The sequence below is a fragment of the Pavona decussata genome, unplaced genomic scaffold, assembly GCF_977016875.1.
Source record: "Pavona decussata unplaced genomic scaffold, jaPavDecu1.1 SCAFFOLD_102, whole genome shotgun sequence".
In the NCBI taxonomy this organism is placed as follows: domain Eukaryota; kingdom Metazoa; phylum Cnidaria; class Anthozoa; order Scleractinia; family Agariciidae; genus Pavona; species Pavona decussata.
Window position 1 is genome coordinate 7,018,682 of NW_028145517.1, and position 27,987 is coordinate 7,046,668.

Below are 27,987 nucleotides of genomic sequence, written 5' to 3' on the forward strand. Positions count from 1 at the left end.
GCTCCCCGTAAGACCAATGCTAAAATAGAAAGATGGTATTTTGGCCTTCAGGATTGTAAAGGGACAAGCCCCAGGCTTTCTCTCCGATAGTCTGTCCATGCGCTCGAGAATTCACACTAGGAACACGAGAAACAAAGATATGCTGAACATTCCTGCATATTAATCCGCCGGTGGTCAGTGCACCTTTCGATGCAGGGCTGTGTCATTGTGGAACTCTCTACCTAGAACAATGAAAGACTTAGACTGCAAGCAGTCCCTTTGTGGATAGTCGAGAGGTCGCGCGAAATAGCCGAGCGCGAAAAAACTGGAGTGAGCGAGCGGAGGGAGAAAGAGGAAAAGCCTCTCCCCCAGTCTCTTCTCGTCTATTTCTCCTCGCTCCAGTCTCGCTGCGCTGTGAGCGAACCCTCTTGGCTAACCAGAAAGGGACTACTTGCCGTCTATGGAAGACTTTTCCAACATGACATTTTTTAAAAGAGGCTATAAGGCGAATCTTTTCGATCAATCTTTAAATGAAATTTGAAGTGAGCGAATTTTAATTTTTTCTTAGATTGATTTGACTTAGTTGATGAGAGCTTGGATTTTTACTGTTATAACATAGAGGGCAAAATTACTGAATGCTGATTGATCGAAACAGAGGGCATTTTTAGTTAATTTTGCTTTCAGCAAGGGCAAAATTACTCACTCCTGATTGGTCGAGCACCGAAAATACTTGCTCCTGATTGGCTGAGCACGCCATTTCTACATTTAGTTGGTTTCTTCATTTTGTGCAGCAAGAACAACGACATCTTTCAGGTTCTTTGGAGTTTTAAGCCGGGTTGTTCGTGCCAAAAGACTTGGAAATCAAGTGCTACAGCTAAAAGGAAATTCCTGAAGGCGAACTTTCGTTTCTTGGAAGAAACAGCAAAAGATTATTTGTGATCGGATTTGTTTGGTTGAAAAACTGAAATCGTTCATGGACGAGAGGCCCGCGACCAAGTGCTTTCACCTCGCTAGGGCTTCTTCCAACAAACAATAACCGAACAATAATAACAGTACCCGGCTCAGCTTTTATGGTAAGAAGAAGCAGGTCAAATTCAGAGGAACAAATTACTCTGCGAGTTCCTTCTTTGGACCCACGGTTTGCTATTTTTATCGATCTGTGTTCGTGTGATTTTCAAGCGGTAGCCGAAAGCTTCACAGTGCAGCTACAGGTGAATTTGTTTTATTCTCGTTAGTTTGCTCATGAATTAAACTTGTATCTTCTCTTAATTACATGTTATAATAATCAACTTTTCTCGTTTTGTCTGATTTGTAAGTTAAGAGACAGGTGAATTGTTTGTTTGTTTGTTTTGCTCACGGCTGAGTGTTTTTACTCCAGGCCGGCCGCGCTGACTGTTTTATATTTACGAAGCGCCTTGATAGTTTTAAGAAAATTTTGCCCTCTATGTTATAAACACGTAATCGCGATGAGTCCTCGGAGAATTAACGATTAATTTTCACTTGTATTTTCAAAGTTTTCGCAAATTGCGAAAACTTTGAAAATACGCGTGAAAATTAATCCTTAATTCTACTCGGCCTCATGCGATTACATATACGTATATTTTCACTATGTCAAAAACTTTTTGACTATATTTTATATATATCTTTATGGATATGCAAATATTTTTTTAAATTACTATCGTTACTTGTACTATATTTTATCATGTAAATTGACCTGAAAAGCCGATTGGGAGTGTCTTAAGTATCTATCTCTAAAACTGTGTCAACTTTGGTTTGCGTAAACGGCTATTAGCAGAAAGCAAAAAGTCGTTTCCTTTACTGAAGTTCTTTTTGCCTTCAGAATTTACTACGTTTACATCTACATCAATCAGGAGGGAGAAATTTTCCCTAATAAATCCAAAAGACCTATGCCACTGATATTAGTATTATAAAGGAAATAAAGGGAGATGTTGATTCTTTACATCTCCCTTTATTTCCTTTATAATACTAAATCCAAAAGACAAGTTATATTTTGGAAATAGATTCTAAATAAGAAAGACAACGATTGATAATTCCTAGTGTACGGTTAACTATCTCTAGTGGCACAACTGCAGAGATTCCGTGTGATAAACTGTTGCTGAATTTGCTTGTTAAGAGTCGAGATGCAGGTTTAAGTAAACTCCTATCTTTAAATGTTGATCATCTCGATTGTTTCTTCATTGTCATCATCTATGATCTCTTCGTCGGTATTCACTTCAGAATTGTCTTGTTGGCTAGCACTCGAAGTTCCCTTAATGTAGTCTTGCACAATCACTTCAGCTCTCTTTTCGATGATAATAGGCTCAAGCTCTCTCTGCCTTCCCCCATCAATGCAAATGGCGACAACCTTGGGAAATGAACCAGTGAAAAACGTCACCAGCGCTTTCATCCCAGGTGTAGCGTCAATATGAAGCACCATTATCAAAAGGAAGGCCAGGAAAATAAAGCTCAGAATTAAAAAGACCTTCAAAACCAGTATGCAAACACCTTCTCTAATTGGCATCAGTTCCTCGCACGCCATGTCAAAAAGCTCTTTTGGAATTTTCACCACGTTGCCTTTGCCTTTAGGACTGGGTGCGTTTTCGGCTTGAATAGGATCTGTATTCGTCATGGCCGCCGCCTCGTGTCGGTATTTTTGGTAACATTTAAAGAGCTTTAAAAAGAGATCGTGGTATTTGTTTTTAAAAGAGCTGTAGCCACTCCAGAAATAGTAACTGACGAGAATAATAAGGGCAACATATGGAAGACCTTCCCCGGAGAGCAGAAGTGCAAAGGCTGTTATTATAAGTCCCAAAACAGTAAGCGCTGCACTCAACACGACAAAGAATGCTCCAGATATTGCTGGCACTGTGATCATGAAGAAATGCACTAGGGATTTTAGTAACCGATACAAATAAGGGCTCCTATTTGAACGCTTAGAGAAAGTAGCAAAACCTAAGAGACAGATTGGAGATGTTAAGAGTATAGCAACTAGGACTACCACCAACATTGTCACAAGACATATAATAACAAAAGCTGGCATAATAAACAGGAAAACAATCAACACAGGAATCCGGACAAACCATTTTGTGTAAAGAGCAAACTGGGCTAGTTTGAAGAAACTTACAAAGCATCTAACAAACAATTTCCAACATTTCACTAAAATCAACGGTTGTAAACGCAGATGATTTATAATACGGCGTGGAAGTACAGGATCCTTACACGGGAAGTTTACAGGTTTAACTTTCCAGCAAACGATGCAAAACTTTGAAATTTTCTCCATTTCATAACTTGACTCGAGGATAGCCTGAATAGTATAACAGACATAGCAAATAATCATTAGTGGCCCAGATAAATCTAAAAGAGGAATTCTTAAACTTTCATCTTGGTGCTGCAAATGGTTAAAAATAATTGCAAGTGGTAGAAATGGAAGGGGTAACACTACAAGTCGAAAGATTAACATTCTTGCTTTGTACCAGGTATGGACAGTATCATCCCGAGCGTGGAAGTAGTTCCCCATAAGACTTCCGAAACTGACCGGGCTTGCTCCCTCTAATACAATTTGTCGACGGCCATTTTCCGTTATGACTGTGGGAGTAAACAGACAAATAAAGGCAGGGGAGTAGTATGTGAAAGCTGTCACGAATACAAAAGCAAAGAAAAAGAAACCAGGCTGTAACCATTGAGTCTCTTGAGTGAAGTGGATATCATTCAGTGACTTAACAGTTTTCTTAACCTCAACACCATTGTCTACAAGAAGACTGCGATTGAATGGGGACCGAAAACCAGCGTTACGAGTTGAGACGGCCTCCCCTGACCTTGCCTTGAGGTTTCTGCTAAGTGGCCAAAAGTTACAAACCACTTTAACTTTAAAGCGTTCTTCGGTGTGAGAAAACCCCCAATTCAACAAGTTTTGTAATACGTTGTCAAAACTAGAAAGTTTGTTGTTTGCTGGCAGCCATACTTTGAAGTATTCAGTGAAGTTTCCCCTTGAGGTACGAGAAGTATGTTTGACGCATTTCTCGTTGACCTTCTTCTGATACTCGACAACAAGTTTGATCAATCTGTTTTTGGCAAAGATGGTCTTCCTTTGGTCGGGGAAATCCGAATGGATAACTGTGCAATTCCAGCTGCATGTAGACCATGTAGTGTGATTACTGGAGCTGGTGCCAATGTCGTCTTCTTCGGGTGAGTTGCCATTATATTGAGACTCATGAGTTGAACCCTCGGCTCTTGTGCAAGGAAAACTTGCGAGAAAAACAGCAAAACAAAGTTGGGTAGCTGTTGGCATCATCTTCCAGTTACAACGAACGGGTAACGGTTTCAAGATGAATACAACTGTGGCTTGGGCGAACGCCGACTAAACACAAATTGTGCTTCGCTTGCGTTTTTTTATTTGCATATCGATCAAAACTGAAAGTAATATTAGAAGCAGACCATTAGAAATCACGTGAGGGGGTAAACATTTTTCAGTGGATGAATTTTTTTTTTTAAAAGGAATGAAATTATAAATGCCAAAATATAAATCTCAACCCCAGGTTAGGCGTTAAAGAATGATGAGAGGAGTCGATGATGATGGCCTTATTCTTGTTCTCGTAACTTTTTTTAATGTGGAAGAAAAAAATTATCAAATGTTTAAAAGAAAATAAAAATATAAAAGAAAAAAATAGGCATAGCCGCTTAAAATTTTAATAAGGGAAAGTCCGTTTACATTTGTAAGAGAAAATTAACCAGTACCCTGTCAAATTCTACTTGTCGAAAAAATATAACTGATCCAGAAAATAAATAAAAAGTGGTTTAAATATTTAGCTACAGATCTCCGTTTTCCTAACTAATATCCATGATTTCTCACAATCATGGCGACACAGCCCAATTTCAAGGTGGGGAAGCCGGCCATGCAAAAAAATAGCGACTTTCGCATAAGCTGTTAATAATTAAAAATGTTCGCTCTTATCAATTTGCATTTGAAAGAGACAGGTGGAATTGACGAAAGGAATGGGACTTTCCCTTATTGTTGTCAACCAATCAGAAAACTTTACTTTAAACACACGATATTGACGCAAATGCTTATTTTATACAAGAATTTGCTGTGTGTTTAAGTCCAAGTTTTGCGTCTTGTTTTCTCAATTTAATATGCCGACTTCACTCAACGGTTGACGGTTTTGTGGATAAAGCAAAAGTGCCGTACTTAACCAGATCAACAGATTTGCCAAAGACAGGACACCTTTAATAGTTGGTGAAACAATTGTTTGTTATGATTATTCATGAATAATTATTGTAGACTCAAGTTTGTTGTTTGGCGGTCTTTACTAGTTTAGTTAACCGACATATGCACGGACAGATGCCAGGTTTTCTTTTAAGTGTCAGTTTCTTTAAATTCAATGGTGTTACTTTATAAAATGAAAAATTGAATTTGAAGAAAACAATTATTGAATTAAAATGAATGATCTAGAAAAAAATAAAGTTTTCAATGTTGTACTCTCTGAACATAAATTGACAATCATACCAAAGAAAAATTGAAAGAAAGGTATTTAATACAACTGAAAACATACAAAAAAGAAATGTGGTAATTTCATTAAATGGTTAAGTGAAATTCCGGAAGAGTTTATTCCTCAAGTTAAACCAGAGTTAAAAACCTTAAAAAAATTAATAAACGTTATAAAATAGAACCTCCAGTTGAAATAATTGAAACAGATTCCGCTCTAAGGGGATTCACAATAAAATTATGAAATTTAAGGCGTTTAAGACCTCAAACCTCACGATTTTTTCACAAAAAAAACCAAGGGTAATAGAGTCTCTCAAGGAAAACAAAACTATAAAAGTGAGATTCAACTTGAAATTTTTTATAATTTAACCTGAAGAAGATGAAACCAATTTTTTTTCATTCAGAAACTGAGATTAACATTGAAGCAACAGATGAAAAAGAGCTGTTCGAAAGAACAGAAGATGTTGAATGAAATGAGAATTTTAATAAAAACGGTAGCAATTGAATATTTGATTAGGTCATTTTAATGGACATGCAAACAGTTGAATATTCTCCACTGAATGGATCGAGTTATATTTTGTTACCCAAAGAATTAAGCCTTAAAAAGGCAATAATAAATATTGAAAACAATGACCAAGAATGTTTCGAATGGAGCATTCTAAGGTTCTTAAATCCTGTTGTAAAAGATCAAGAGAGAATTGGGGATTTGAAAGATAAAATGATCTCAATTTTACAGAAAAACAGTTTCCTGTTAAACTTGTGGCTATCGCAAAATTTTAAAAAGTAAATGCTGTATTACCAGGTATCAACGTTTTTGGATATGTATATCAAAAAATATATTCCCGCTTAGAATATTAAAAAAAAGGATACCAAAAAAGGTCTATTGACTTGTTACTAATCAGTGAAAATGACAATAATCATTACTGTTTGATCAAAAACTTTTCAAGATTGGTGTCTAGTCAAGTTAACGAATACAAAGAAAAAAAGTTTATTTTACAATGTGTTTGAGTTATTTTGGGTCAGAAGAATTATTGGACAAACACATTTCATGTTGCCAAAATAACAAAAAAGTTGTAATTGATTTTCCCAATGACCCAAATCTTAATTTTAAAAAATATCATAAAAAATTAAAGTTACCATTTGTTTTTATGCTGATTTTGAATGTTTTACAAAAACATTCATCCATGTTCGCCAAATCCAAAATTGAGCACCAATAAATATCAGCAACAAACACCATCTGGTTTTTGCTTGTTTGTGAAAAGATGATGTGGCTAAGAAATTTGTTAAAGTGTTGGAAAATACAACAAAGAAAATATATAAATACTAAACATTTTGAAAAAAAATGATTCACGAAAATGAAGACAAGTTGTATTTTAAATCAGCAAAATCATGTCATATATGTAATGGCCTATTTGAAAATAATGATATCGTTAGAGATCATTGCCATTTCACTGAAAAATGCAGAGGAGCAGCACATGCAAAATGTAATTTAAACTATTACAGGAAGCCAAGGTTATGATGCACATTTGTTCAACAGTCAGCTTGCCAGCCATGGAATGGAAAACTGATCAAGCGGCAAATATTACATGTATTCCCAACGATGAAGAAAAGTATATTTCCTTTTCTAAAAAAAATAAATGTCGATTAATTTAAACCTAAGGACAAGGAAAACAAGGTTGATGTTAAATTTAAAATTCGTTTTATTGATTCTCTCAAATTTATGCAGACATCTCCTGAAAGTCTTGTTGGCAATCTTGAAGAAAAGGATTTTAAAAATTTGAGTGAATATTATGATGGAGAAACACTCTTAAAATGAAAGGGGATTTATCCATATGATTAAGAAGATTTGCTTTCAACCCCTGTTACCCCAAAAAGCTTTAAAACGCCGAAAAGTTAAGCTCGCCTAGGGGGATACAAATTTGCCTTAACAAATACCAACACCACCATCACCCCCCCCCCCCCCCAAAAAAAGCTATAAAATGCCCAAAATTAGAGTTTATAGTATTAGCGTAAAAATTTGGCTACACTGATACCAACACGAATATCACCCCCTAAAAGCTATAAAATTCCAAAATTAGAGTCTATAGTATTGGGATTAAGATAAGGCTTGACTAATACCAATACCACCATCACCCCGAAAAAGCCATAAAAAGCGAAAAATTAAAGTGTACCAACTTGTGCAGCACAATACCCGCGAGCGAAGTACTGCTCAGTTACCGTAGCTTTTAATTAAATGGTTACCTGACAGTTTCGTCCATAGTTCAATAGCTACAACCTATGGGTTTTTCTGAAACTACTCCAGCACAGTTTTAATAGAATTCCTTGTACAAATTTGAATTTTTTGCAAGAGAAAATCCTCTTGGCGGGAACTGTCTGTACTGATAATCGATCACTTGTACAACGCTGTACGGCCATCTCGCTCAACTTTTGCTGGATGAGGACAATAAAGTAATCTGAAATGCCAGTGCCGAAAAGCACCAACAAGTAAACGGCACCATTGCAAGCTTAAGTTTAAACTGTAGTGTTTCAACCGAACTCAAACAGTTATCAGTATGACATGTCTCCAAGTTAAATTGGCTCCCAGTAAGACTAATGCTAAAATAGAAAGACAATATTTTGGGTTACAATTGTGTAAAGGGCCAAGCTCCAGGCTTTCTCTCTGATAGTCTGCCCACGCGATTGACAGTTCACACTAGCAACACGATAAACAAAGATATGCAGAAAATTCCGGCCTATTAATCTGCCGGTGGTCAGCGCACCTTTCGATACAGGGCTGTGTCATGGTGGAACTCCCTACCTAGACTGCAAGCAGTCCCTTTCTGGATAGTCCAGAGGTCGTGGGAAATAGCCGAGCAAGAAAAACTGGAGCGAACGAGTAGAGGGGGGCCTGGGGAGAGGCGGGAAAAAGGGGAAAGGAAAAGCCTCTTCCCCAGTCTCTTCTCGTTTATTTTTCCTCGCTCCAGTCTCGCTGCGCTGTGAGCGCACCCTCTCGACTAACCAGAAAGGGACTGCTTGTAGTCTATGAAAGACTTTTCCAACATTACGTTTTTTAAAAGAGGCTAAAAGGCGAACCTTTTCGATCAATCTTTAAATGAAATTTGAAGTGACCGAATTTTAATTTTTTTTTAGATTGATTTGACTTAATTGATAAGAGCTCGGATTTTTACTGTTATATTTTCGCTATGTCAAAAACCTTTTTACTATGTTTATATTGCTATATAGATATGCAAATATTTTTTCAATTGCTATCATTACGTTTACTATATTTTATCATGTAAATTGACCTTTAAAGCCGATTGGGAGTGTCTGAGTATCTATCTATCTAAAACTGTGTCAGCTTTGGTTTGCGTAAACGGCTATTAGCAAAAAGCGCAAAGTCGTTTCCTTTACTGAAGTTCTTTTTGCCTTCAAAATTTACCACGTTTACATCTACATCAACATACATAAAAGTTAGTAAAAGTTTTTCTTTTTAAAATAATTTTATTACGCTGTAGCAACACTACTTACACTCCAATGCTTATGATGAAAAAGGAAACCAACACTAAAAAAAATAACACTAACACATTATACAATATTTACATTCTTTACATTGCATAACTGCCCTGTTTAATTGTTATAATTACAGTCAAGAGTCTCTTGTTACAGTAAAGTTAGTAAAAGTTAATTCATTAAAAACACCAGCTATACCTACCGAATCCTATTAAAAATCTAGTATTTCAGTTTTCTGTAACTGATTTCGTTTTGCCAAACTTGATTAAAGTGAATTTTTTTTCGTCGTTATCAATGAGGTAACAGGTGGGAAGTGGGTTTGTTGCCCATAAATCATAGTGCAACAACCACGAGATATAGAATCTGACTTGATATACTTTGTAAAGCTAAATGTAACTACAATTGGCTCTCGCTTAATCCGAAACGTACGGCTGTCTCGAGCTACTGCTTTCTCTTAGTTTTTCTTGTGTTCGAGACCTAAGTCTACTTTGAGAATTGCGACTTAAGGCTTTTTTCTAGTTTCGGAGGCTTAAGTGTCAGTGGAACTGCTTTCATCCTGACTGGCTTAGGAAAAGACCCATCAAACCAAATTCTTTCCTAAGGAAGGATGAGGAAGACTATGTTGATTTTTATAGCTGGCATTTTTTTTACCTAATTACTCTTCTGTTTCGCTTTTATTAGAGCGGTTTCCAACTGAGTGACGAAAAGTAACACGCGCTTGCTTTAGTAATTGTTTGGCTTTACTTCTCAGATTACTTCGCTCTGTGATTGGTTAGCAGAACACACGCCACTTCTCAACCAATGAGAAGCAAAACCCAAACCAATCGTGACTTGCTCTCACGCGTTTTCCCGAGCTTGACGCCGGTTACATGCATTTTCTTTGAATTCTGATTGGTTCTTTGCGCTGTTTACGTCTGTTGGGATTGGTCACGTTAATTACTTTGGTTATAAGACACGCAATTGAAAAACCGCCTTCTAAACTTTTCTTTACCGTTGTAACAGGTTGGCCAACTCATTTATAATAATCTTATTACCATGTATTAATAACTGGTACTAATTTAACTGTTTGTAATAAAAAAAAATTCTTACACTAGTCTATGCGCCTCGATAAATCACTGCTATATGTAGTAATGGCAGTGTAATCATCAAAGCATTTTCATGTTCAAGATAAAACGTTCATCATGCAGAGAGAATGAGAAGAAGAAGAAAAAAAAGATCACTATTCAACGGATTTTATAGGCCAGATGTGCAAAAAGCTATGGAAAGTTCGGATGGTGCATCTTGGTGTGACACAAAGTCAGGATTTGAATAACGTCGTGTCACACCACCACAGCTAAAAAAGTTAGAGGACTAATCGTTACGCCTCCCCAACTCCCGACCAGGAGGGAGAAAAATTTCCCCAATTAATCCAGAAGACAAGTTATATTTTGGAAAACAAGATTCTAAATAAGAAAGGCAACTGCAGAGATTTAGTGTGATAAACTGTTGCTGAATTTGCTCGTTAAGAATCGAGATGCCGGTTTAAGTAAACGCCTATCTTTACATGTTGATCATCTCGATTGTTTCTTCATTGTCATCAACTATGATCTCTTCCTCGGTATTCATTTCAGAACTGTCTTGTTGGTTAGCACTCGAAGTTCCGTTAATGTAACCTTGTACAATCATTGGAGCTCTCTCTTCGGTGACGATAGCCTCAAGGTTTTGCTGCCTTCCCCCGTCAATGCAAATGGCGACAACCTTGGGAAATGAACCAGCGAAAAACGTCACCAGTGCTTTTATCCCAGGTGCAGCGTCAATATGAAGCCCCATTATCAAAAAGAAGGCCAGAAAAACAAAGCTCAGAATTAAAAAGACCTTCAAAACCAGTATGCAAACACCTTCTCTAATTGGCATCAGTTCCTCGCACGCCATATCAAAAAGTTCTTTTGGAATTTTCACCACGTTGCCTTTGCCTTCAGGAATGGTTTTGTTTTCGGCTTGAATAGGATCTGTAGTGGTCGTTGCCGCCGCCTCGTCGGAAATTTGGTCGTGTCGGTACTTTTGGTAACATTTAAAGAGCTTTAAAGAGAGATTGTGGTATTTGTTTTTGAAAGAGCTGTAGCCACTCCAGAAATAGTAACAGACAAGAATGATCAGGGCAACAAATGGAAGACTTTCTTCGGATAACAAAAGTGCAAAGACCATTATTACAAGTATCAAAACAGCAACCGTTGCACACGACAGGACAAAAATTTCTCCAATAGTTGCTGGCACTACGCTTAAGTAATGCACTAGCAATTTTAGTAACCTATACAAATATGGGCTCCTGTTTGAACGCTTTGATGAATTATCAGGAATTAAGACACAGAGGGGAGATGTGACAAGTATAGCAACTAGGATTACCACCAACATTGTCATAAGACATACCATAACAACAGCTGGCATAATAGACAGGAAAATAATAAACACAGGAATTCGGACAAACCATTTTGTGTAAAGAACAAACTGACCTAGTTTGAAATAACTTAAAAGGTATCTAACAACAATTTCCAACATTTCACTAAAACCAATGGTTGTAAACGCAGATGATTTAGAAGACGGTGTGGAAGTACAGGATCCTTACACGTGAAGTTTACAGGTTTAACCTTTCTGCAAACGATACAAGGCTTTGCAATATTCGCCATTTTACAACTTAAATCGAGGATAGCCTCAATAGAATAACAGACAAAGCAAAGTATCATGAGGGGCCAAGATAAATCAAAAAGTGGAACCCTGAAATTTTCACCTAGGTACTGCAAATAGCGCAAATAAATAATTACAAGTGGAAGATATGGAAGCGGTAACACTACAAGTCGAAAGAATAACACTCTTGCCTTGTTCCAGGTATGGACAGTATCACCCCGAGCGTAGAAGTAGTTCCCCACAAAACTTCGCAAACCGACCGGGCTTGCTCCTTCTAAGACGATCTGTCGACGGCCATTTTCCGTTACGACTGTGGGAGTAAACAGACAAATAAAGGCAGGGGAGTAGTATACAAAAGCAAACCAGAATACATAAGCAAAGACATTGACACCATAAGCTAACCATCGATACTCTTGAGTGAATTGGGTATTGGTATTATTCACTGACTTTACAGTTTTCTTAACCTTAACACCATTGTCTACAAGAAGACTGCGACCGAATCCGGACCGAAAACCAGTATTAGGAGTTAAGACAGACCTCCCTGAACTTGCCTTGAGGCTTCTGCTAAGTGGCTGAAAGTTACAAACCGCTTTGACTTTAAAGCGTTCTTCGGTGTGAGAAGAAAACCCCCAATTCAACAAGCTTTGTATTGCGTTGTCAAAACTAGAAAGTTTGTTGTTTGTCGGCAGCCATACTTTGAAGTATTCAGTGGCGTTTCCGCTTGAGGTACGAGAAGAATGCTTGACGCATTTCTCGTTGACCTTCTTCTCATATTCGACGACAAGTTTGATCAATCTGTTTTTAACAAAGGTGGTCTCCCTTTGGTCGGGGAAATCCGAATGGATAACTGTGCAATACCAGCTGCATGTAGTCTGATTACTGGAGCTGGAGCCATTGTCGTCCTCGAGTGTGTTACCATTATATTGAGACTCACGAGTTGAACCCTCGGTTATTGCATATGTGCAAGGAAAACTTGCGAGTAAGACAGCAAAACAGAGTTGGGTAGCTAACGGCATCACCTTTCAGTTACAACAAACGGGTGACGGATGCAAGATAAATGCAGCTGTGGTTTGGGTGAACGGTCATGCATAAACGCCGACTGAGCACAGATTGTGCTTCGCTAGCCTTTTTTTAAAATTTGTTTATCGATCAAAAGTGAAAGTGATATATAAACAAAAATTCTTAAATTGATATGACATAGTCACGCGACGGCTGCGTGACCAAAAAAAAACAAAAAACTAGTGTCTATCTTTTAGCATTTATACCATTTTAAATATGCTGAAAAACTTAAAAGTACCAAAGGAACATTAATTTACCCTTATAAAATTACAGCGAGCCTGTAAACCTGTCCACATGAAACTTTCCTCCGCTTTGGTCTTGAATACATTTGTTACCAACAAATCTGCACCGGAAGCCGTTTTCACCCAGTGGCATGCACCGCGCCAGACGAACCTATATATTTACTCCTGAGTTTAGGATTTCATTCACAGACTAAAAATGTTAGAACCACCTTGTACAGCATGATAAACAGCACCACAAGGAAAGTACTGCTCAGAAGCTTTCATTTGAATGGTCACACTTTAGGATTTCATCCACAGACTCCTTGTACATCGTAATAAACAGCCCTGAGAAAGACTAATTCTATTAGTCGAAATATTGGCCACTAATTAATCTGCCCTTTGCCGTAGTGCCAGCCTTTCATTCAGTTTTGTTTTTTCGCGTTCAAGTGACGCCTGGCGCGAGGTCTTTCACAAGAAAGATCCGGCAAAATTACCAGCAAGTTTAATTCCTACGTTGTGTGGCCCTCTGCATTCAAAAGTGTTTCTAAACAGCATCACTGGAAACTGGATACTTGTATCCTTCCTCTCTGCTCTCTCGGTTGCTACGGGCCAGGGGCCGGGGTGTGATGGAGGAGCATCTTTCAGTATATGGTTTAAAAAAGGTGGAAGGTCTGTTATTCCATGTCGGCTGCTCTCCCCCTCTACTATAACACTTTATTAAAAAGGAGACATCTAACGTTTTCGACAATTCAGTCATTATATTGTGATATTATAAACAAAATAAATGTTTAAAATATAAAATATAGAAAAAAATATTAAAAATAAAGTACACGTCGCTAAACTTATACCAGGGGCACCGAACAAGAAAATTCAAGCAAATGTCCCCTGTGTTCCCAGATCCGTTTTGTGTCCGTTTTAAGACATATGCTTGTGAAAGCAAATATAGTTGATCTAGTTGGATGCTTTGGCTGGAAATTTAAGTCGCAAAACGTTTTAAGGAACGGAAAATTTTTGCCCGAATTTACCAGCTGCTATTGGTTTTGCAAAAATGCTAGTTGACCTTTTTTTCGCATTTTTAACGACAGGAATTAGCCAGTTTTCTGTGTTATGAATTCTGAGCTGGCATTTTGCTAGCCTGTGTACAGCCGCGCCCTCAAAGGAAATAGGGGAAGTCTGCACGCAGGCTAACGTTTTGCCCGAAAAAAAAAAAACTATAGTTTCGTTACAGTAACTAAATCCGAATTTCTGAGGTTGTTCCAAACAGATATCCACCGAAATTAACCGTTGGATGCTCTCGTTATACCACGTTATTCCAAATGGCAATAGTTTTGCGATGAAACAGTGAACCTGAATATTTACAATGAAGGTTCTTTTCGGTTAAGTTTGATCTTACGTTGCAAGTGTGACTGCTGATAGGATCTTAGCGTGCATTTTGGGCAGATTTTATTCCAGTGTTCCAGATAACTTTCAAAACTCAGAATGTCAATGAAGAATTTTTTAGGGGCCGATTGCTGATTCTCTACAAATCTTCTACAGTTTACCATTCAATTATTTTGTGATAATGTGATAATGTTGAAAAATTGGTTCCTCATCTTGGTGAAAGAAAAAATTGTTTTAAATGTTACAAATCTACATCAATGCATTTACTATGGACTTGAAAAAAAATATATTCACCAGTCAAATTGGTTGAAACCACATATTGAAATAAACACTAAGTTGAGAACTACCGCCAAGACTGATTTCGAAAAAGGTTTTTTCCTACTGATGAATTATTCAGACTTTGGCAAAATCATGGAAAATATATGAAAAAGGGTCGACATTAGGCTGGTCAGAAGTGAAAAGAAATTGAAAAAAAATTAGCATGTCAACCTAATTTTGAAAAATCAACAATATTTGACTTGGTCTTTGGTGGCTGTGCATATTAAGAAGACACACTTGGCTTTTAACAAACCTGTGTACGTATCTCGGAATGTGTATTCTCGATTTATCAAAGACTCTTACGTATGAATTTCATAACGATTTTATTAAGAAAAAATATAAAAACAAGGCGGAATTATTATTTACTTATACAGGTTCTTTGGTTAATCAGATAAACGGATGATTTTTATAAAGATATAGCAAATAATATCGTTGACAAATTTGACACAAGTAATTATCCTTCTGATCATCAATCAGAAATTCTAACCGGTAAAAATAAAAAACGTTGTTGGAATGTTTAAAGATGAAATGAGTGGGAAACAAATAACAGAAGTTGTAGGATTGAGAGCTAAATTATAGTCATATAAAACGGAGGACTTTCAAGAAAAGAAATGCAAGGGTGTTAAAAAGTCGGTTATGAAAAAAGATATAAAGTTTGAAGATTATAAAAAAATGCCTCTTTGAAGAGTAAGAGGAGAAAAGAAATATAGATTTGACAAGAAGTGAAATGCATGATGTATTTTCAGTCACATGCAACAAGATCTCCTTGTCAGACAAGGATGGTAAAAGAATTATAATGGAAGACAAGATACACACTTTTGCTTATAATCATTATAACCTGAATTGTGGTGTCAAAGTATTTAAAAAAAGAATTATTTAAATAAATGGGAGAAAATATACGTAGCCAAGGGCAGAGCCCTGATATTGAATGTTATTTCAAATTATTGGAAAATCATAATGAAAAAAGAAATGAATTACCTGATTTTCAGACACCTTTCGGAAACGAATATGAGAAAAGATGTTGCGGTAATTTTCGAAACGAATCAACATATCAAAGAAAATGTCACAGGCAGAAGTTTTTGAAAGAATTGGGCATTCATGGAGAAGACAACAATTAATTAATTAATCAATTAATTAAATTTCAATGCAATGGAAGAATTTATTCCAATAGTCAACAAAGAAATAAAAGAATAATTGCGACTCAAGTCTTTTTCCTAGTTTTCGGGTATCTATCTATCTATCTATCTATCTATCTATCTATCTATCTATCTATCTATCTATCTATCTATCTATCTATCTATCTATCTATCTATCTATCTATCTATCTATCTATCTATCTATCTAAAACTGTGTCAGCTTTGGTTTGCATAAACAGCTATCAGCAAAACGCACAAAGTCGTTTCCTTTACTGAAGTTCTTTTTGCCTTCAAAATTTACCACGTTTACATCTACATCAGCATACAAAAGCTAGTAAAACATTTTTAAAATAATTTTATTACGCTATAGCAACACTACTTACAGTACAATGCTTACGATTAAAAAGGGAACTAACACTAAAAAAACTATCACTAACACATTATCATTGTAATATTTACATTCTTTACATTGCATTACTGTCCTGTTTTAATTATTATAATTACAGTAAAGTTAGCAAAAATTAATTTATTAAAAACGCCAGCTATACCTACCTAAATCCTATTAAAAATCTAGTCTTTCAGTTTTCTGTAACTGATTTCGTTTTGGCAGACTTGATTGAAGTGAGCATTTTGTTGTCGGTATCAATGAGGTGACAGGTGGGAAGTGGGCTTATTGCCCCTAAATCATAGTGCAACAACAACGAGATGTAGAATCTGACTTCATAGATTCTTCGAAGCTAAAAGTAACCGCAATTGGCTCTCGCGTAATTCAAAACGCGCGGCTGTCTCGAGCTACTGCTTTCTCTTTGTTTTTCTTGTGTTTGAGACGCAAGAGTCTACTTTGACAATTGCGATTTAAGTCTTTTTTCTAGTTTCGGGAGCTTAACCTTCAGTGGAACTGCTTTCATCCTGACTGGCTTAGGAAAAGACCTGTCAAACCAAATTATTTCCTGAGGAAGGATGAGGAAGACTATGTTGATTTTTATAGCTGGCATTTTCTTTACCTAATTACTCTTCTGTTTCGCTTTTATTAGAGCGGTTTCCAACTGAGTGACGAAAAGTAATACGTGCTTGCTTTAGTACATGTTTGGCTTTACTTCTCAGATTACCGTCGCTCTATGATTGGTTAGCAGAACACACGCCACTTTTGATCCAATGAGAAACAAAACTCAAACCAATCGTGACTTGCCCTCACTCGTTTTCCCGCGCTTGACGCCGGTTATATGCATTTTCTTTGAATTCTGATTGGTTCAACGCGCTGTTTACGTCTGTTGGGATTGACCACGGTAATTACTTTGGTTCTAAACCACTCAATTGAAAAACCGCTCTCTAAACTTTTCTTTACCGTTGCAACTGGTTAGCCAAATTACTTATAATAATCTTATTACCATGTATTTATAACTGGTACTAATTTAACTGTTTGTAATTAAAAACAAATTCTTAAACTATGCGCCTCGATAAATCCCTGCTATATGTAGTAATGGCAGTGTAATTTAATCAAAGCAACTTCATGTTATTGATAAAACGTTCATCATACAGAGAGAATGAGAAGTAAAAAAAAAATAGTTCATTCTTCAACGGATTTTATAGGCCTGATGTGCAAAAAGCTATGGGAGATTCGGATGGTGCATCTTGGTCTGAAACAAAGTCAGGACTTGAATAACGTCGTGTCACACCACCACAATTGAAAACGTTTAAGGATTACTCGTCCCGCCTCCCCAACTCCCGACCAGGAGGGAGAAAGATTTCCTTAATAAACCCAAAAGACAAGTTATATTTTGGAAAATAGGTTCTAAATAAGAAAGACAACGGTTGATTATTACTAGTGTACGGTTAACTAGACCTTGTGGCACAACTGCAGAGATTCAGTGTGAGAAACTGTTGCTGAATTTGCTCGTTAAGTGTCGAGATGCAGGTTTAAGTAAACTCCTATCTTTACATGTTGATCATCTCGATTGTTTCTTCATTGTCATCAACTATGATCACTTCATCGGTATTCACTTCGGAACTGTCTTGTTGGTTAGCACTCTGAGTTCCGTTAATGTAGTCTTGCACAATCATTGCAGCTCTCTCTTTAGTGACAATAGAGTCAAGCTTTCGCTGCCTTCCCCCATCAATGCAAATGGCGAGAACCTTGGGAAATGAACCAGTGAAAAACGTCACCAGCGCTTTCATCCCAGGTGTAGCGTCAATATGAAGCTGCATTATCGTAAAGAAGGCCAGGAAAACAAAGCTCAGAATTAAAAAGACCTTCAAAACCAGTATGCAAACACCTTCTCTAATTGGCACCAGTTCCTCGCACGCCATGTCAAAAAGGTCTTTTGGAATTTTCACCACGTTGCCTTTGCCTTCAGGACTGATTGTGTTTTCGGCTTGAATAGGATCTGTAGTGGTCATGGCCGCCGCCTCATTGGAAATTTGGTCGTGTTGGTATTTTTGATAACATTTAAAGAGCTTTAAAGAGAGATGGTGGTATTTGTTTGTAAAGGAGCTGTAGCCAGTCCAGAATAGTAACTGGCAAGAATGATAAGGGCAACAAATGGAAGACTTTCCTCGGAGAACAAAAGTGCAAAGGCTGTTATTATAAGTATCAAAACAGTAAACGCTGGACACAACAGGACAAAGAGTCCTCCAAGAACTGCTGGGATTGTGATGAAGTGTTCCACTAGGATTTCCAGTAACCGATACTTGGAAGAGTTCCTGTTTAAACTCTTAGATAAAGTAACAGTACATAAGATAACGATGGGAGATGTGAGGAATATAGCAACTTTGACTACCACCAACATTGTCAAAAAACATACAATAATAACAGCTGGCATAATAGACAGGAAAAAAATAAATATTGGATATCGGAAGAAAGATTCTGTGGAAAGAACAAACTGAGCTAGTTTGAAATAACTTAAAAGGCATCTAACAAACAATTTCCAACATCTCACTACGATCAATGGTTGTAAACGCAGATGATTTAGAAGTCGGCGTGGAAGTACAGGATCCTTACACGTGAAGTTTACAGATTTAACCCTTCTGCAAACGATGCAAGGCTTTGTAATATTCGCCATTTTATAACTTGAATCGCGAATAGCCTGAATAGTGTAACAGACAAAGAAAATTATTATCACGAATGGCCGAGATAAATCTAAAAGCGGAACTCTTAAATTTTCAACTCGGTGCTGCACATGGTCAAAAATTATTGCAAGTGAAAAAAATGGAAGCGGTAACACTACAAGTCGAAAGAATAACATTCTTGCCTTGTACCAATTATGGACAGTATCATTCCGAGCGTGGAAGTAGTTCCCCACAAGACTTCGGAAACCGACCGGGCTTGCTCCTTCTAAGACAATCTGTCGACGGCCATTTTCCGTTATGACTGTGGGAATAAACAGACAAATGAAGGCAGGGGAGTAGTATATGAAAGCTGTCATGAATATCAAACCAAAGAACTCGAAACCATGCTGTAACCATCGTGGCTCTTGAGTGAAGAGTGTATTGGTATTAACCTTAACACCATTGTCTACAAAGAGACTGCGACCGAATCGGGACCGAAAACCAGCGTTACGAGTTGAGATGGCCTCCCCTGAACTTGCCTTGAGGTTTCTGCAAAGTGGCCGAAAGTTACAAACCGCTTTAACTTTAAAGCGTTCTTCGGTGTAATTCAACAAGCTTTGTATTACTTTTACAAAACTAGAAAAATTGTTGTTTGCCGGCAGCCATACTTTAATGTATTCATTGGCTGAGGTACGAGAAGTATATTTGACGCATTTCTTGTTGACCGTCTTCTTATACTCGACAACTAGTTTGATCAACTTGTTTTTGACAAAGGTGGTCTTCCTTTGGTTGGAGAAATCCGAATGGATAACTGTGCAACTCAAGCTGCAAGTAGACCATGTAGTGTGATTACTGGAGCTGGAGCCACTGCCGTCTTCGAGTGTGTTACCATTATATTGAGATTCGCGAGTGAAGAAGTGGATATTATTCAGTGACTTAACAGTTTTATTTACCTCAACATCATTGTCTGCAAGAAGACTGCGACCAAATCGGGACCGAAAACCAGCGTTACGAGTTGAGATGGCCTCCCCTGAACTTACCTTGAGGTTTCTGCTTGGTGGCCGAAAGTTACAAACCGCTTTAATTTTAAAGCGTCTTTCGGTGTAAGAAGAAAATTCCCAATTCAACAAGCTTTGTATTACGTTGTCAAAACTAGAAAGTTTGTTGTTTGCCGGCAGCCATACTTTGAAGTATTCAGTGGCGTTTCCGCTTGAGGTACGAGAAGTATGCTTGACGCATTTCTCGTTGACCTTCTTCTCATATTCGACGACAAGTTTGATCAATCTGTTTTTAACAAAGGTGGTCTCCCTTTGGTCGGGAAAATCCGAATGGATAACCGTGCAATTCCCGCTGCATGTAGTTTGATTACTAGAGCCATTGTCGTCGTGAAGTGTGTTACCATTGTATCGAGACTCACGAGTTGACCCCTCGGTTCTTGTGCAAGAAAAACTTGCGAGAAAGACAGCAAAACAAAATTGGGTAGCTGTCGGCATCATCTTCCAGTTACAACGAACGGGTAACGGTTTTGAGATGAATACAACTGTGGCTTGGGCGAACGGTCATGCATAGACGCCGACTAAACACAAATTGGGCTTCGCTTGTTTTCTTTTCATTTGTATATCGATCAAAATTGAAAGTAATATTAGAAACAGACCATTAGAAATCACGGAAGGGGGTAAAAATGTTTCAGAAACTATAAATCCCAAATATAAATCTCAACTCCAGGATAGGCGTAAAAGAATGATGAGAGGAGTCGATGATTATGGTCTTATTCTTGTTCTCGTAGCCTTTTTTAATATAGGAGAAAAAATTATCCAATTTTTATAAGAAAATAAAAATATAAAAGAAAAAACAATAGGGATAGCCGCGTAAATTTTAATAAGGGAAAGTCCGTTTACATTTGAAACAGAAAATTGACCAATACCCTGTCAGATCCTATCTACTTGTTTGAAAAATTATAAATGACCCAGAAAAAAAAAAAGAAGAAGTGGTTTAAATCTTTAGTTACAGTTCTCCGTTTCTCTCACTACTATCCCTGATTTTTTAGAATCATGGCAACATAGCCCAATTTCAAGATGGGTAAGCCTTGCAAAAGAATAGCGACTTTCGCATAAGCTGTTAACAATTACTAATGTTAGTAAGAGACAAGTGGAAAGGCTTGAGGCTGCTTTACAAGCAATGGAAGATAAAAAAAATTTATTGAGGAATTCGTTTGTCGGGAAATTACACTGAAAACGGAAGATTTTTTTAATAATTCACAGCAATTGGATTTGGAAAAAGCGAGATCTGAAACCGATAAGATGGTTGATGCAATTAACAGATTAAACACGGTTTTGAAGCATGAAGAGTCTTGCCGCCACTTATTGCACAGTGATTGCAGAGAATCGAAGCTAAATGAAAAGTTGATGCTGATAAAAGCAAAAGAAAAATATCACACTAACGAACGTAAAAAGGTAGCAGCCCAGAGTGGATAATGCAAAAGTGCCGTACTTAACCAGATCAACCTACAATCAAATCCAGTGAATTTGATGTGTGATCTGCCAAAGACAGGACACTTTAGTTGGTGAAACATTTGTTGGTTAATCTCGGCGTTTGTAGATCGGTTGAAACACTCTTCGTCGTATTTGATATCCTACTTTAAGTTCAATTTTAAGTTAAGGTAACTGATTGTCATGAGATAGTTTAAAACATTCATCTCAGATACATTTATCTCAAAGTCTGGAAACTATAAAAATATATCGATTTTACTAGCGTCACGACGAATAAAAGTTAATTTAATGTGTGGCGATTATTCATGAAGAATTATTGTAGATTCGAGTTTGTTGTTTAGCGGTCTTTTCTAGTTTATATTCCTTTAGAATAAAACAAAAGGATACCAAAAATTCTATTGACTTGTTACTAATCAGTGAAAATGACAATAATCATCACTGTTTGATAAAAACCTTTTCAAGATTGGTGTCTAATCAAGTTAACGAACACAAAGAAAAAAAGTTCAGTCTACAATGTGTTTGAACTAATTTGGGTCAGAGGAATTATTGGACAAACACATTTCATATTGCCAAAATAACAAAAGTTGTAATTGATTTTCCTAATGACCCAAATCTTTATTTTAAAAAATATCATAAAAAATTAAAGTTACCATTTGTTTTTATGCTGATTTTGAATGTTTTACAAAAACAATTAATTCATGTTAGCCAAATCCAAAATAAAGCCACACCACTGAACAAATATCGGCAACATGCACCATCTGTTTTTTGCTTGCTTGTGAAAAAATGATGTGGCTAAGAAATTTGTTAAAGTGTTGGAAAATACAAAAAAGAAAATATATAAATACTAAAAATTTTGAAAAAAAGATGATTTACGAAAATGCAGACAAGTTAAATTTTAAAGCAGCAAAATCATGTCATCTATGTTATGGCCCATTTGAAAAGAATGATAAAGTTAAAGATCACTGCCATTTCACTGGAAAATACAGAGGAGCAGCACATGCAAAAGGTAATTTAAACTATTACAGGAAGCCAAGGTTATGATGCACATTTGTTCAACAGTCAGCTTGCCAGTCATGGAATGGAAAACTGATCAAGCGGCAAATACTACATGTATTCCCAACAATGAAGAAAAGTATATTTCTTTTTCTAAAAAAATAATTTAAAGCTAAGGACAAGGGAAACAAGGTTGATGTTAAATTTAAAATTCGTTTTATTGATTCACTCAAATTCATGCAGACATCTCCTTTAAGTCTTGTTGGCAATCTTGAAGAAAAGGATTTTTAAAACTTAAGTGAATATATATTACGATGGAGAACACTCTCAAAATGAAAGGGGGTTTATCCATGTGATTAAATGGATTCCCTTCCTACCACCGTTACCCCAAAAAGCTATAAAACGCCGAAAAGTAAAGTCTAGGGGGATAAAAATGTGTCTAAACAAATACCAACACCACCATCACCCCCCAAAAGTTACAGAAAGCCCAAAATTAGAGTTTTTAGTATTAGCGCAAAAATTTGGCTACACTGATACCAACACGAATATCATCCCCAAAAAGCTATTAAACTCCAAAATTAGAATGTATAGTATTAGGATTAAGATTAGGCTGGACTAATACCAACACCACCATCACCCCGAAAAAGCTATAAAAAAGCCGAAAATTAAAGTGTACCAACTTGTGCAGCACAATACCACAGCAAAGTACTGCTCAGTTACCGTGGCTTTTAATTGAATGGTAACCTGACAGTTTCGTCCATAGCTCAATAGCTACACTAAGGGTTTTGTAAAACTACTCCAGCACAGTTGCAATAGAATTCCTTGTGCAAGTTTTGAATTTTTTTCAAGAGAAAATCCTCCTGACGGGAGCTTTTAATTGATCACTTGTACAACGTTGTACAGCCATCTCGTTCAACCTTTGCTGCATGGCAACAATAAAGTAATCTGAAATGCCAGTGCCGAAAAGCATGGACAAACAAACGGCACCATTTCAAGCTTAAGTTTAAACTGTCGTGTTTCAAGCGAACTCAAACAGTTATCAGTATGAAATGTCTCCAAGTTTGGCTTCGGTAAGTTGAATATAACTTCCGCTACTAAAGTATTAAATTCCGAAACACGATTTTTCTTGCAACGAAGTTAAAAAAGAAGTCAAATTGGCTCCTAGCAAGACCAATGCTAAAACAGAAAGACGGTATTTTGGCCTTCAAGTGTGTAAAGGGCCAAGCTCCAGACTATCTCTCCGATAGTCTGCCCACGCGCTTGACAGTTCACACTAGGAACACGAGAGACAGATCTGCTGAACATTCCGGCATATTAATCTGCCGGTGGTCTGCGCACCTTTCGATGCAGGGCTGTGTCATTGTGGAACTCTCTACCTAGAACAATGAAAGACTTAGACTGCAAGCAGTCCCTTTCTGGATAGTCGAGAGGTCGCGCGAAATAGCCGAGCGCGAAAAAACTAGACCGAACGAGCGGAGGAGGGCTTGGGGAGAGACGGGAAAAAGGGAAAAGGAAAAGCTAGCCTCTCCCCTAGATCTCTTCTCGTTTATTTCTCCTCGCTCAAGTCTCGCTGCGCTGTGAATGCACCTCTCGGCTAACCAGAAAGGGACTGCTTGCAGTCTATGAAAGACTTTTCCAACATGACGCTTTTTAAAAGAGGCTATAAGGCGCACCTTTTTGATCAATCTTTAAATGAAATTTGAAGTGACCGAATTATCTTTTTTTCTTTTTTATTGTTTTAGGTTGATTTGACTTAGTTGATGAGAGCTCAGATTTTTACTGGCATATTTTCGCTATGTCAAAAACCTTTTTACTATGTTTATATATCTATATAGAAATGTAAATATTTTTTCAATTGCTATCATTACTTTAACTATAGTTTATCATGTAAATTGACCTGAAAAGTCAATTAGGAGTTTCTAAGTACCTGTCTATCTAAAAGTATTTCAGCTTATGTTTGCGTTAACGGCTATTAGCAAAATGCACAAAGTCGTTTCCTTTACTGAATTTCTTTTTGCCTTCAAAATTTACCACGTTGACATCTACATCAACATACATAAAAGTTAGTAAAAGCTTTTTTTAAAATAATTTTATTACCCTATAGCAACACTTCTTACAGATGAGAACAATGCTTACGATAAAAACGGAAACCAACCCTAACACATTATCATTACAATATTTACATTCTTTACATTGCATAACTGCCCTTTTTTAATTATTAATTATAATTACGGTAAAGCTAGTAAAAGTTAATTCATTAAAAGCACCAGCTATAACTGTAACTGATTTCGTTTTGCCAAACTTGATTGAAGTAAACATTTTTTTGTCGGTATCAATGAGGTAACAGGTGGGAAGTGGGTTTATTGCGCATAACTCATAGTGCAACAACCACGAGATATATAATCTGACTTGATATACTCTTCTAAGCTAAAAGTAACTACAATTGGCTCTCGCCTAATCCAAAACGCGCGGCTGTCTCGAGCTACTGCTTTCTCTTAGTTTTCCTTGTGTTCGAGGACTCTTTTGTAAATCACTTATTAGTGACATTGATTTCCTCAATAAAGATTATTAAAGTTCGAGACCCGAGGGTCTCCTTTGACAATTGCGACTAAAGTCTTTTTTCTAGTTTCGGAAGCTTAAGTGTCAGTGGAACTGCTTTCATCCTGACTGGCTTAGGAAAAGACCTATCAAACCAAATTCTTTCCTGAGGAAGGATAAGGGACACTATGTTGATTTTTATAGCTGGCATTTTTCTTTACCTAATTACTTTTCTGTTTCGCTTTTATCAGAGCGGTTTCCAACTGAGTGACGAAAAGTAATTCGTGCTTGCTTTATAATTAGTAATTGTTTGGCTTTACTTCTCAGATTACTTCGCTCTGTGATTGGTAAGCAGAACACACGCCACTTTTCAACCAATGAGAAGCAAAACCCAAACCAATCGTGACTTACCATCACGCGTTTTCCCGCGCTTGACGCCGGTCACATGCATTTTCTTTGAATTCTGATTGGTTCAATGCGCTGTTTATGTCTGTTGGGATTGGCCACAGTAATTACCTTGGTTCTAAGACATTCAATTGAAAAACCGCTGTCTAAACTTTTCTTTTCCGTTGTAACTGGTTAGCCAACTCACTTATAATAATCTTATTACCATGTATTTATAACTGGTACTAATTTAACTGTTTGTGATAAAAAAAAAATTCTTACACTATGTGCCTCGATAAATCACTGCTATATGTGGCAGTGGCAGTGTAATTATCAAAGAAACTTCATGTTCAAGATAAGACGTTCATCATGCAGAGATTATGAGAAGAAAAAAAAAAAGAGATCATTATTCAACGGATTTTATAGGCCAGATGTGCAAAAAGCTATGGGAGATTCGGATGGTGCATCTTGGTCTGAAACAAAGTCAGGACTTGAATAACGTCGTGTCATACCACTACAACTGAAAACGTTTAAGGATTACTCGTCCCGCCTCCCCAACTCCCGACCAGGAGGGAGAAAGATTTCCCTAATAAATCCTAAAGACAAGTTATATTTTGAAAAAAAAAGAAAGAAAAGCAACGGTTGATTATTCTAGTGTACGGTTAACTTTACCTAGTGGCACAACTGCAGAGATTCAGTGTGATAAACTGTTGCTGAATTTGCTCGTTAAGAGTCGAAAGGCAGGTTTAAGTAAACTCCTATCTTTATATGTTGATCATCTCGATTGTTTCTTCATTGTCATCATCTATGATCTCTTCCTCGGTATTCACTTCAGAATTGTCTTGTTGGTTAGCACGCGGAGTTCCGTTAATGTAGTCTTGCACAATCATTGGCGCTCTCTCTTCGGTGACAATAGCCTCAAGGTTTTGCTGCCTTCCACCGTCAATGCAAATGGCGACAACCTTGGGAAATGAACCAGCGATAAACGTCACCAACGCTTTTATCCCAGGTGCAGCATCAATATGAAGCCCCATTATCAAAAAGAAGGCCAGGAAAACAAAGCTCAGAATTAAAAAGACCTTCAAAACCAGTATGCAAACACCTTCTCTAATTGGCATCAGTTCCTCGCACGCCATGTCAAAAAGTTCTTTTGGAATTTTCACCACGTTGCCTTTGCCTTCCGGAATGGTTGTGTTTTCGGTTTGAATAGGATCTGTAGTGGTCGTTGCCGCCGCCTCGTCAGAAATTTGGTCGTGTTGGTATTTTTGGTAACATTTAAAGAGCTTTAAAGAGAGATTGTGGTATTTGTTTTTGAAAGAGCTGTAGCCACTCCATAAATAGTAACTGACAAGAATAATAAGGGAAACAAATGGAAGACTTTCCTCGGAGAACAAAAGTGCAAAGGCCATTATTACAAGTACCAAAACAGCAACCGATGCACACGACAGGACAAAAATTTCTCCAATAGTTGCAGGTACTCTACTTAAGTAATGTACTAGCAATTTTAGCAACCTATACAAATAAGAGCTCCTGTTTGAACGCTTTGATAAAGTGACAGGAACTAAGACACAGACGGGAGATGTGACGAATATAGCAACTAGGTCTACCACCAACATTGTCACAAGACATATAATAACAACAGCTGGCATAATAGACAGGAAAATAATAAACACGGGAATTCGGACAAACCATTTTGTGGAAAGAACAAACTGAGCTAGTTTGAAATAACTTAAAAGGCATCTAACAAACAATTTCCAACACTTCACTAAAACCAATGGTTGTAAACGCAGATGATTTAGAAAACGGCGTGGAAGTACCGGATCCTTACACGTGAAGTTTACAAGTTTAACCTTTCTGCAAACGATGCAAGGCTTTGTAATATTCGCCATTTTATAACTTGAATATCGGTTAGCCTGAATAGTATAACAGACAAAGCAAATTAGCATGAGTGGCCGGGGTAAACCTGAAAGCGGAACTGTTAAATTTTTAACTCGGTACTGCAAATAGTGCAAATAAATAATTACAAGTGAAAGAAATGGAAGCGGTAACGCTACAAGACGAAAGAAAAACATTTTTGCTTTGTACCAGGTATGGACAGTATCATCCCGAGCGTTGAAGCAGTTCCCCACAAAACTTCGCAAACCGACCGGGCTGGCTCCTTCTAAGACGGCCATTTTCCGTTATGACTGTGGGAGGAAACAGACAAATAAAGGCAGGGGAGTAGTACATGAAAGCTGCAACGAATACAGCAAAAAAGAAATCGAAACCATAAGCCAACCAACAAGGCTCTTGAGCGAAGTTGATATTATTCACTGACTTAACAGTTTTCTTAACATCAACACCATTGTCTGCAAGAAGACTGCGACCAAATCGGAAACGAAAGCCAGCGTTACGAGTTAAGATGGCCTCCCATGAACTTGCCTTGAGGTTTCTGCTAGGTGGCCGAAAGTTACAAACCTTCTTAACTTTAAAGCGTTCTTCGGTGCGAGAAGAAAAATCCCAATTCAACAAGCTTTGTATAACGTTGTCAAAACTAGATAGTTTGTTGTTTGCCGGCCGCCATATTCTGAAGTATTCAATGGCGTTTCCGCTTGAGGTACGAGAAAAACGTTTGACGCATTTCTCGTTGACCTTCTTCTCAAACTCGACAACAAGTTTGATCGATCTGTTTTTAACAAAGGTGGTCTTCCTTTCGTCGAGGAAATCCGAATGGATAACCGTGCAATACCAGCTGCATGTAGACCATGTAGTGGGATTACTGGAGCTGGAGCCATTGTCATCTTCGAGTGTGTTACCATTATATTGAGTATTGA

At 37.3% G+C, this 27,987-nt stretch overlaps 2 protein-coding genes across 7 annotated transcripts; both read right to left on the bottom strand.

Moving 5' to 3' along the window:
- Window positions 1-578: 578 nt before the first annotated feature.
- Window positions 579-20,627, bottom strand: LOC146471982 (uncharacterized). 3 transcript variants are annotated; one of them, XM_085120544.1, is made up of 3 exons: window positions 19,514-20,627; window positions 1,981-4,018; window positions 579-1,884 (listed from the first exon to the last, which is right to left on the bottom strand). In XM_085120544.1, exons 1-2 carry the CDS (start codon window positions 20,264-20,266, stop codon window positions 2,147-2,149), a joined length of 2,625 nt encoding a protein of 874 aa, XP_084976670.1. In that variant the 5' UTR covers window positions 20,267-20,627; the 3' UTR covers window positions 579-1,884; window positions 1,981-2,146. The 3 variants fall into 3 exon arrangements, with proteins under 3 accessions (XP_084976670.1, XP_084976672.1, XP_084976671.1); XM_085120546.1 differs by lacking the exon at window positions 19,514-20,627 and having other exon boundaries at window positions 1,981-4,326; XM_085120545.1 differs by lacking the exon at window positions 579-1,884 and having other exon boundaries at window positions 1,949-4,018.
- LOC146471983 (uncharacterized) lies at window positions 8,736-27,975 on the bottom strand. 4 transcript variants are annotated; one of them, XM_085120551.1, is made up of 2 exons: window positions 25,847-27,975; window positions 8,736-9,397 (listed from the first exon to the last, which is right to left on the bottom strand). In XM_085120551.1, exon 1 carries the CDS (start codon window positions 27,346-27,348, stop codon window positions 25,939-25,941), a length of 1,410 nt encoding a protein of 469 aa, XP_084976677.1. In that variant the 5' UTR covers window positions 27,349-27,975; the 3' UTR covers window positions 8,736-9,397; window positions 25,847-25,938. The 4 variants fall into 4 exon arrangements, with proteins under 4 accessions (XP_084976677.1, XP_084976675.1, XP_084976676.1 ...); XM_085120549.1 differs by having other exon boundaries at window positions 8,752-9,427; window positions 24,835-27,975; XM_085120550.1 differs by lacking the exon at window positions 8,736-9,397 and adding an exon at window positions 24,209-24,740.
- Window positions 27,976-27,987: the final 12 nt, after the last annotated feature.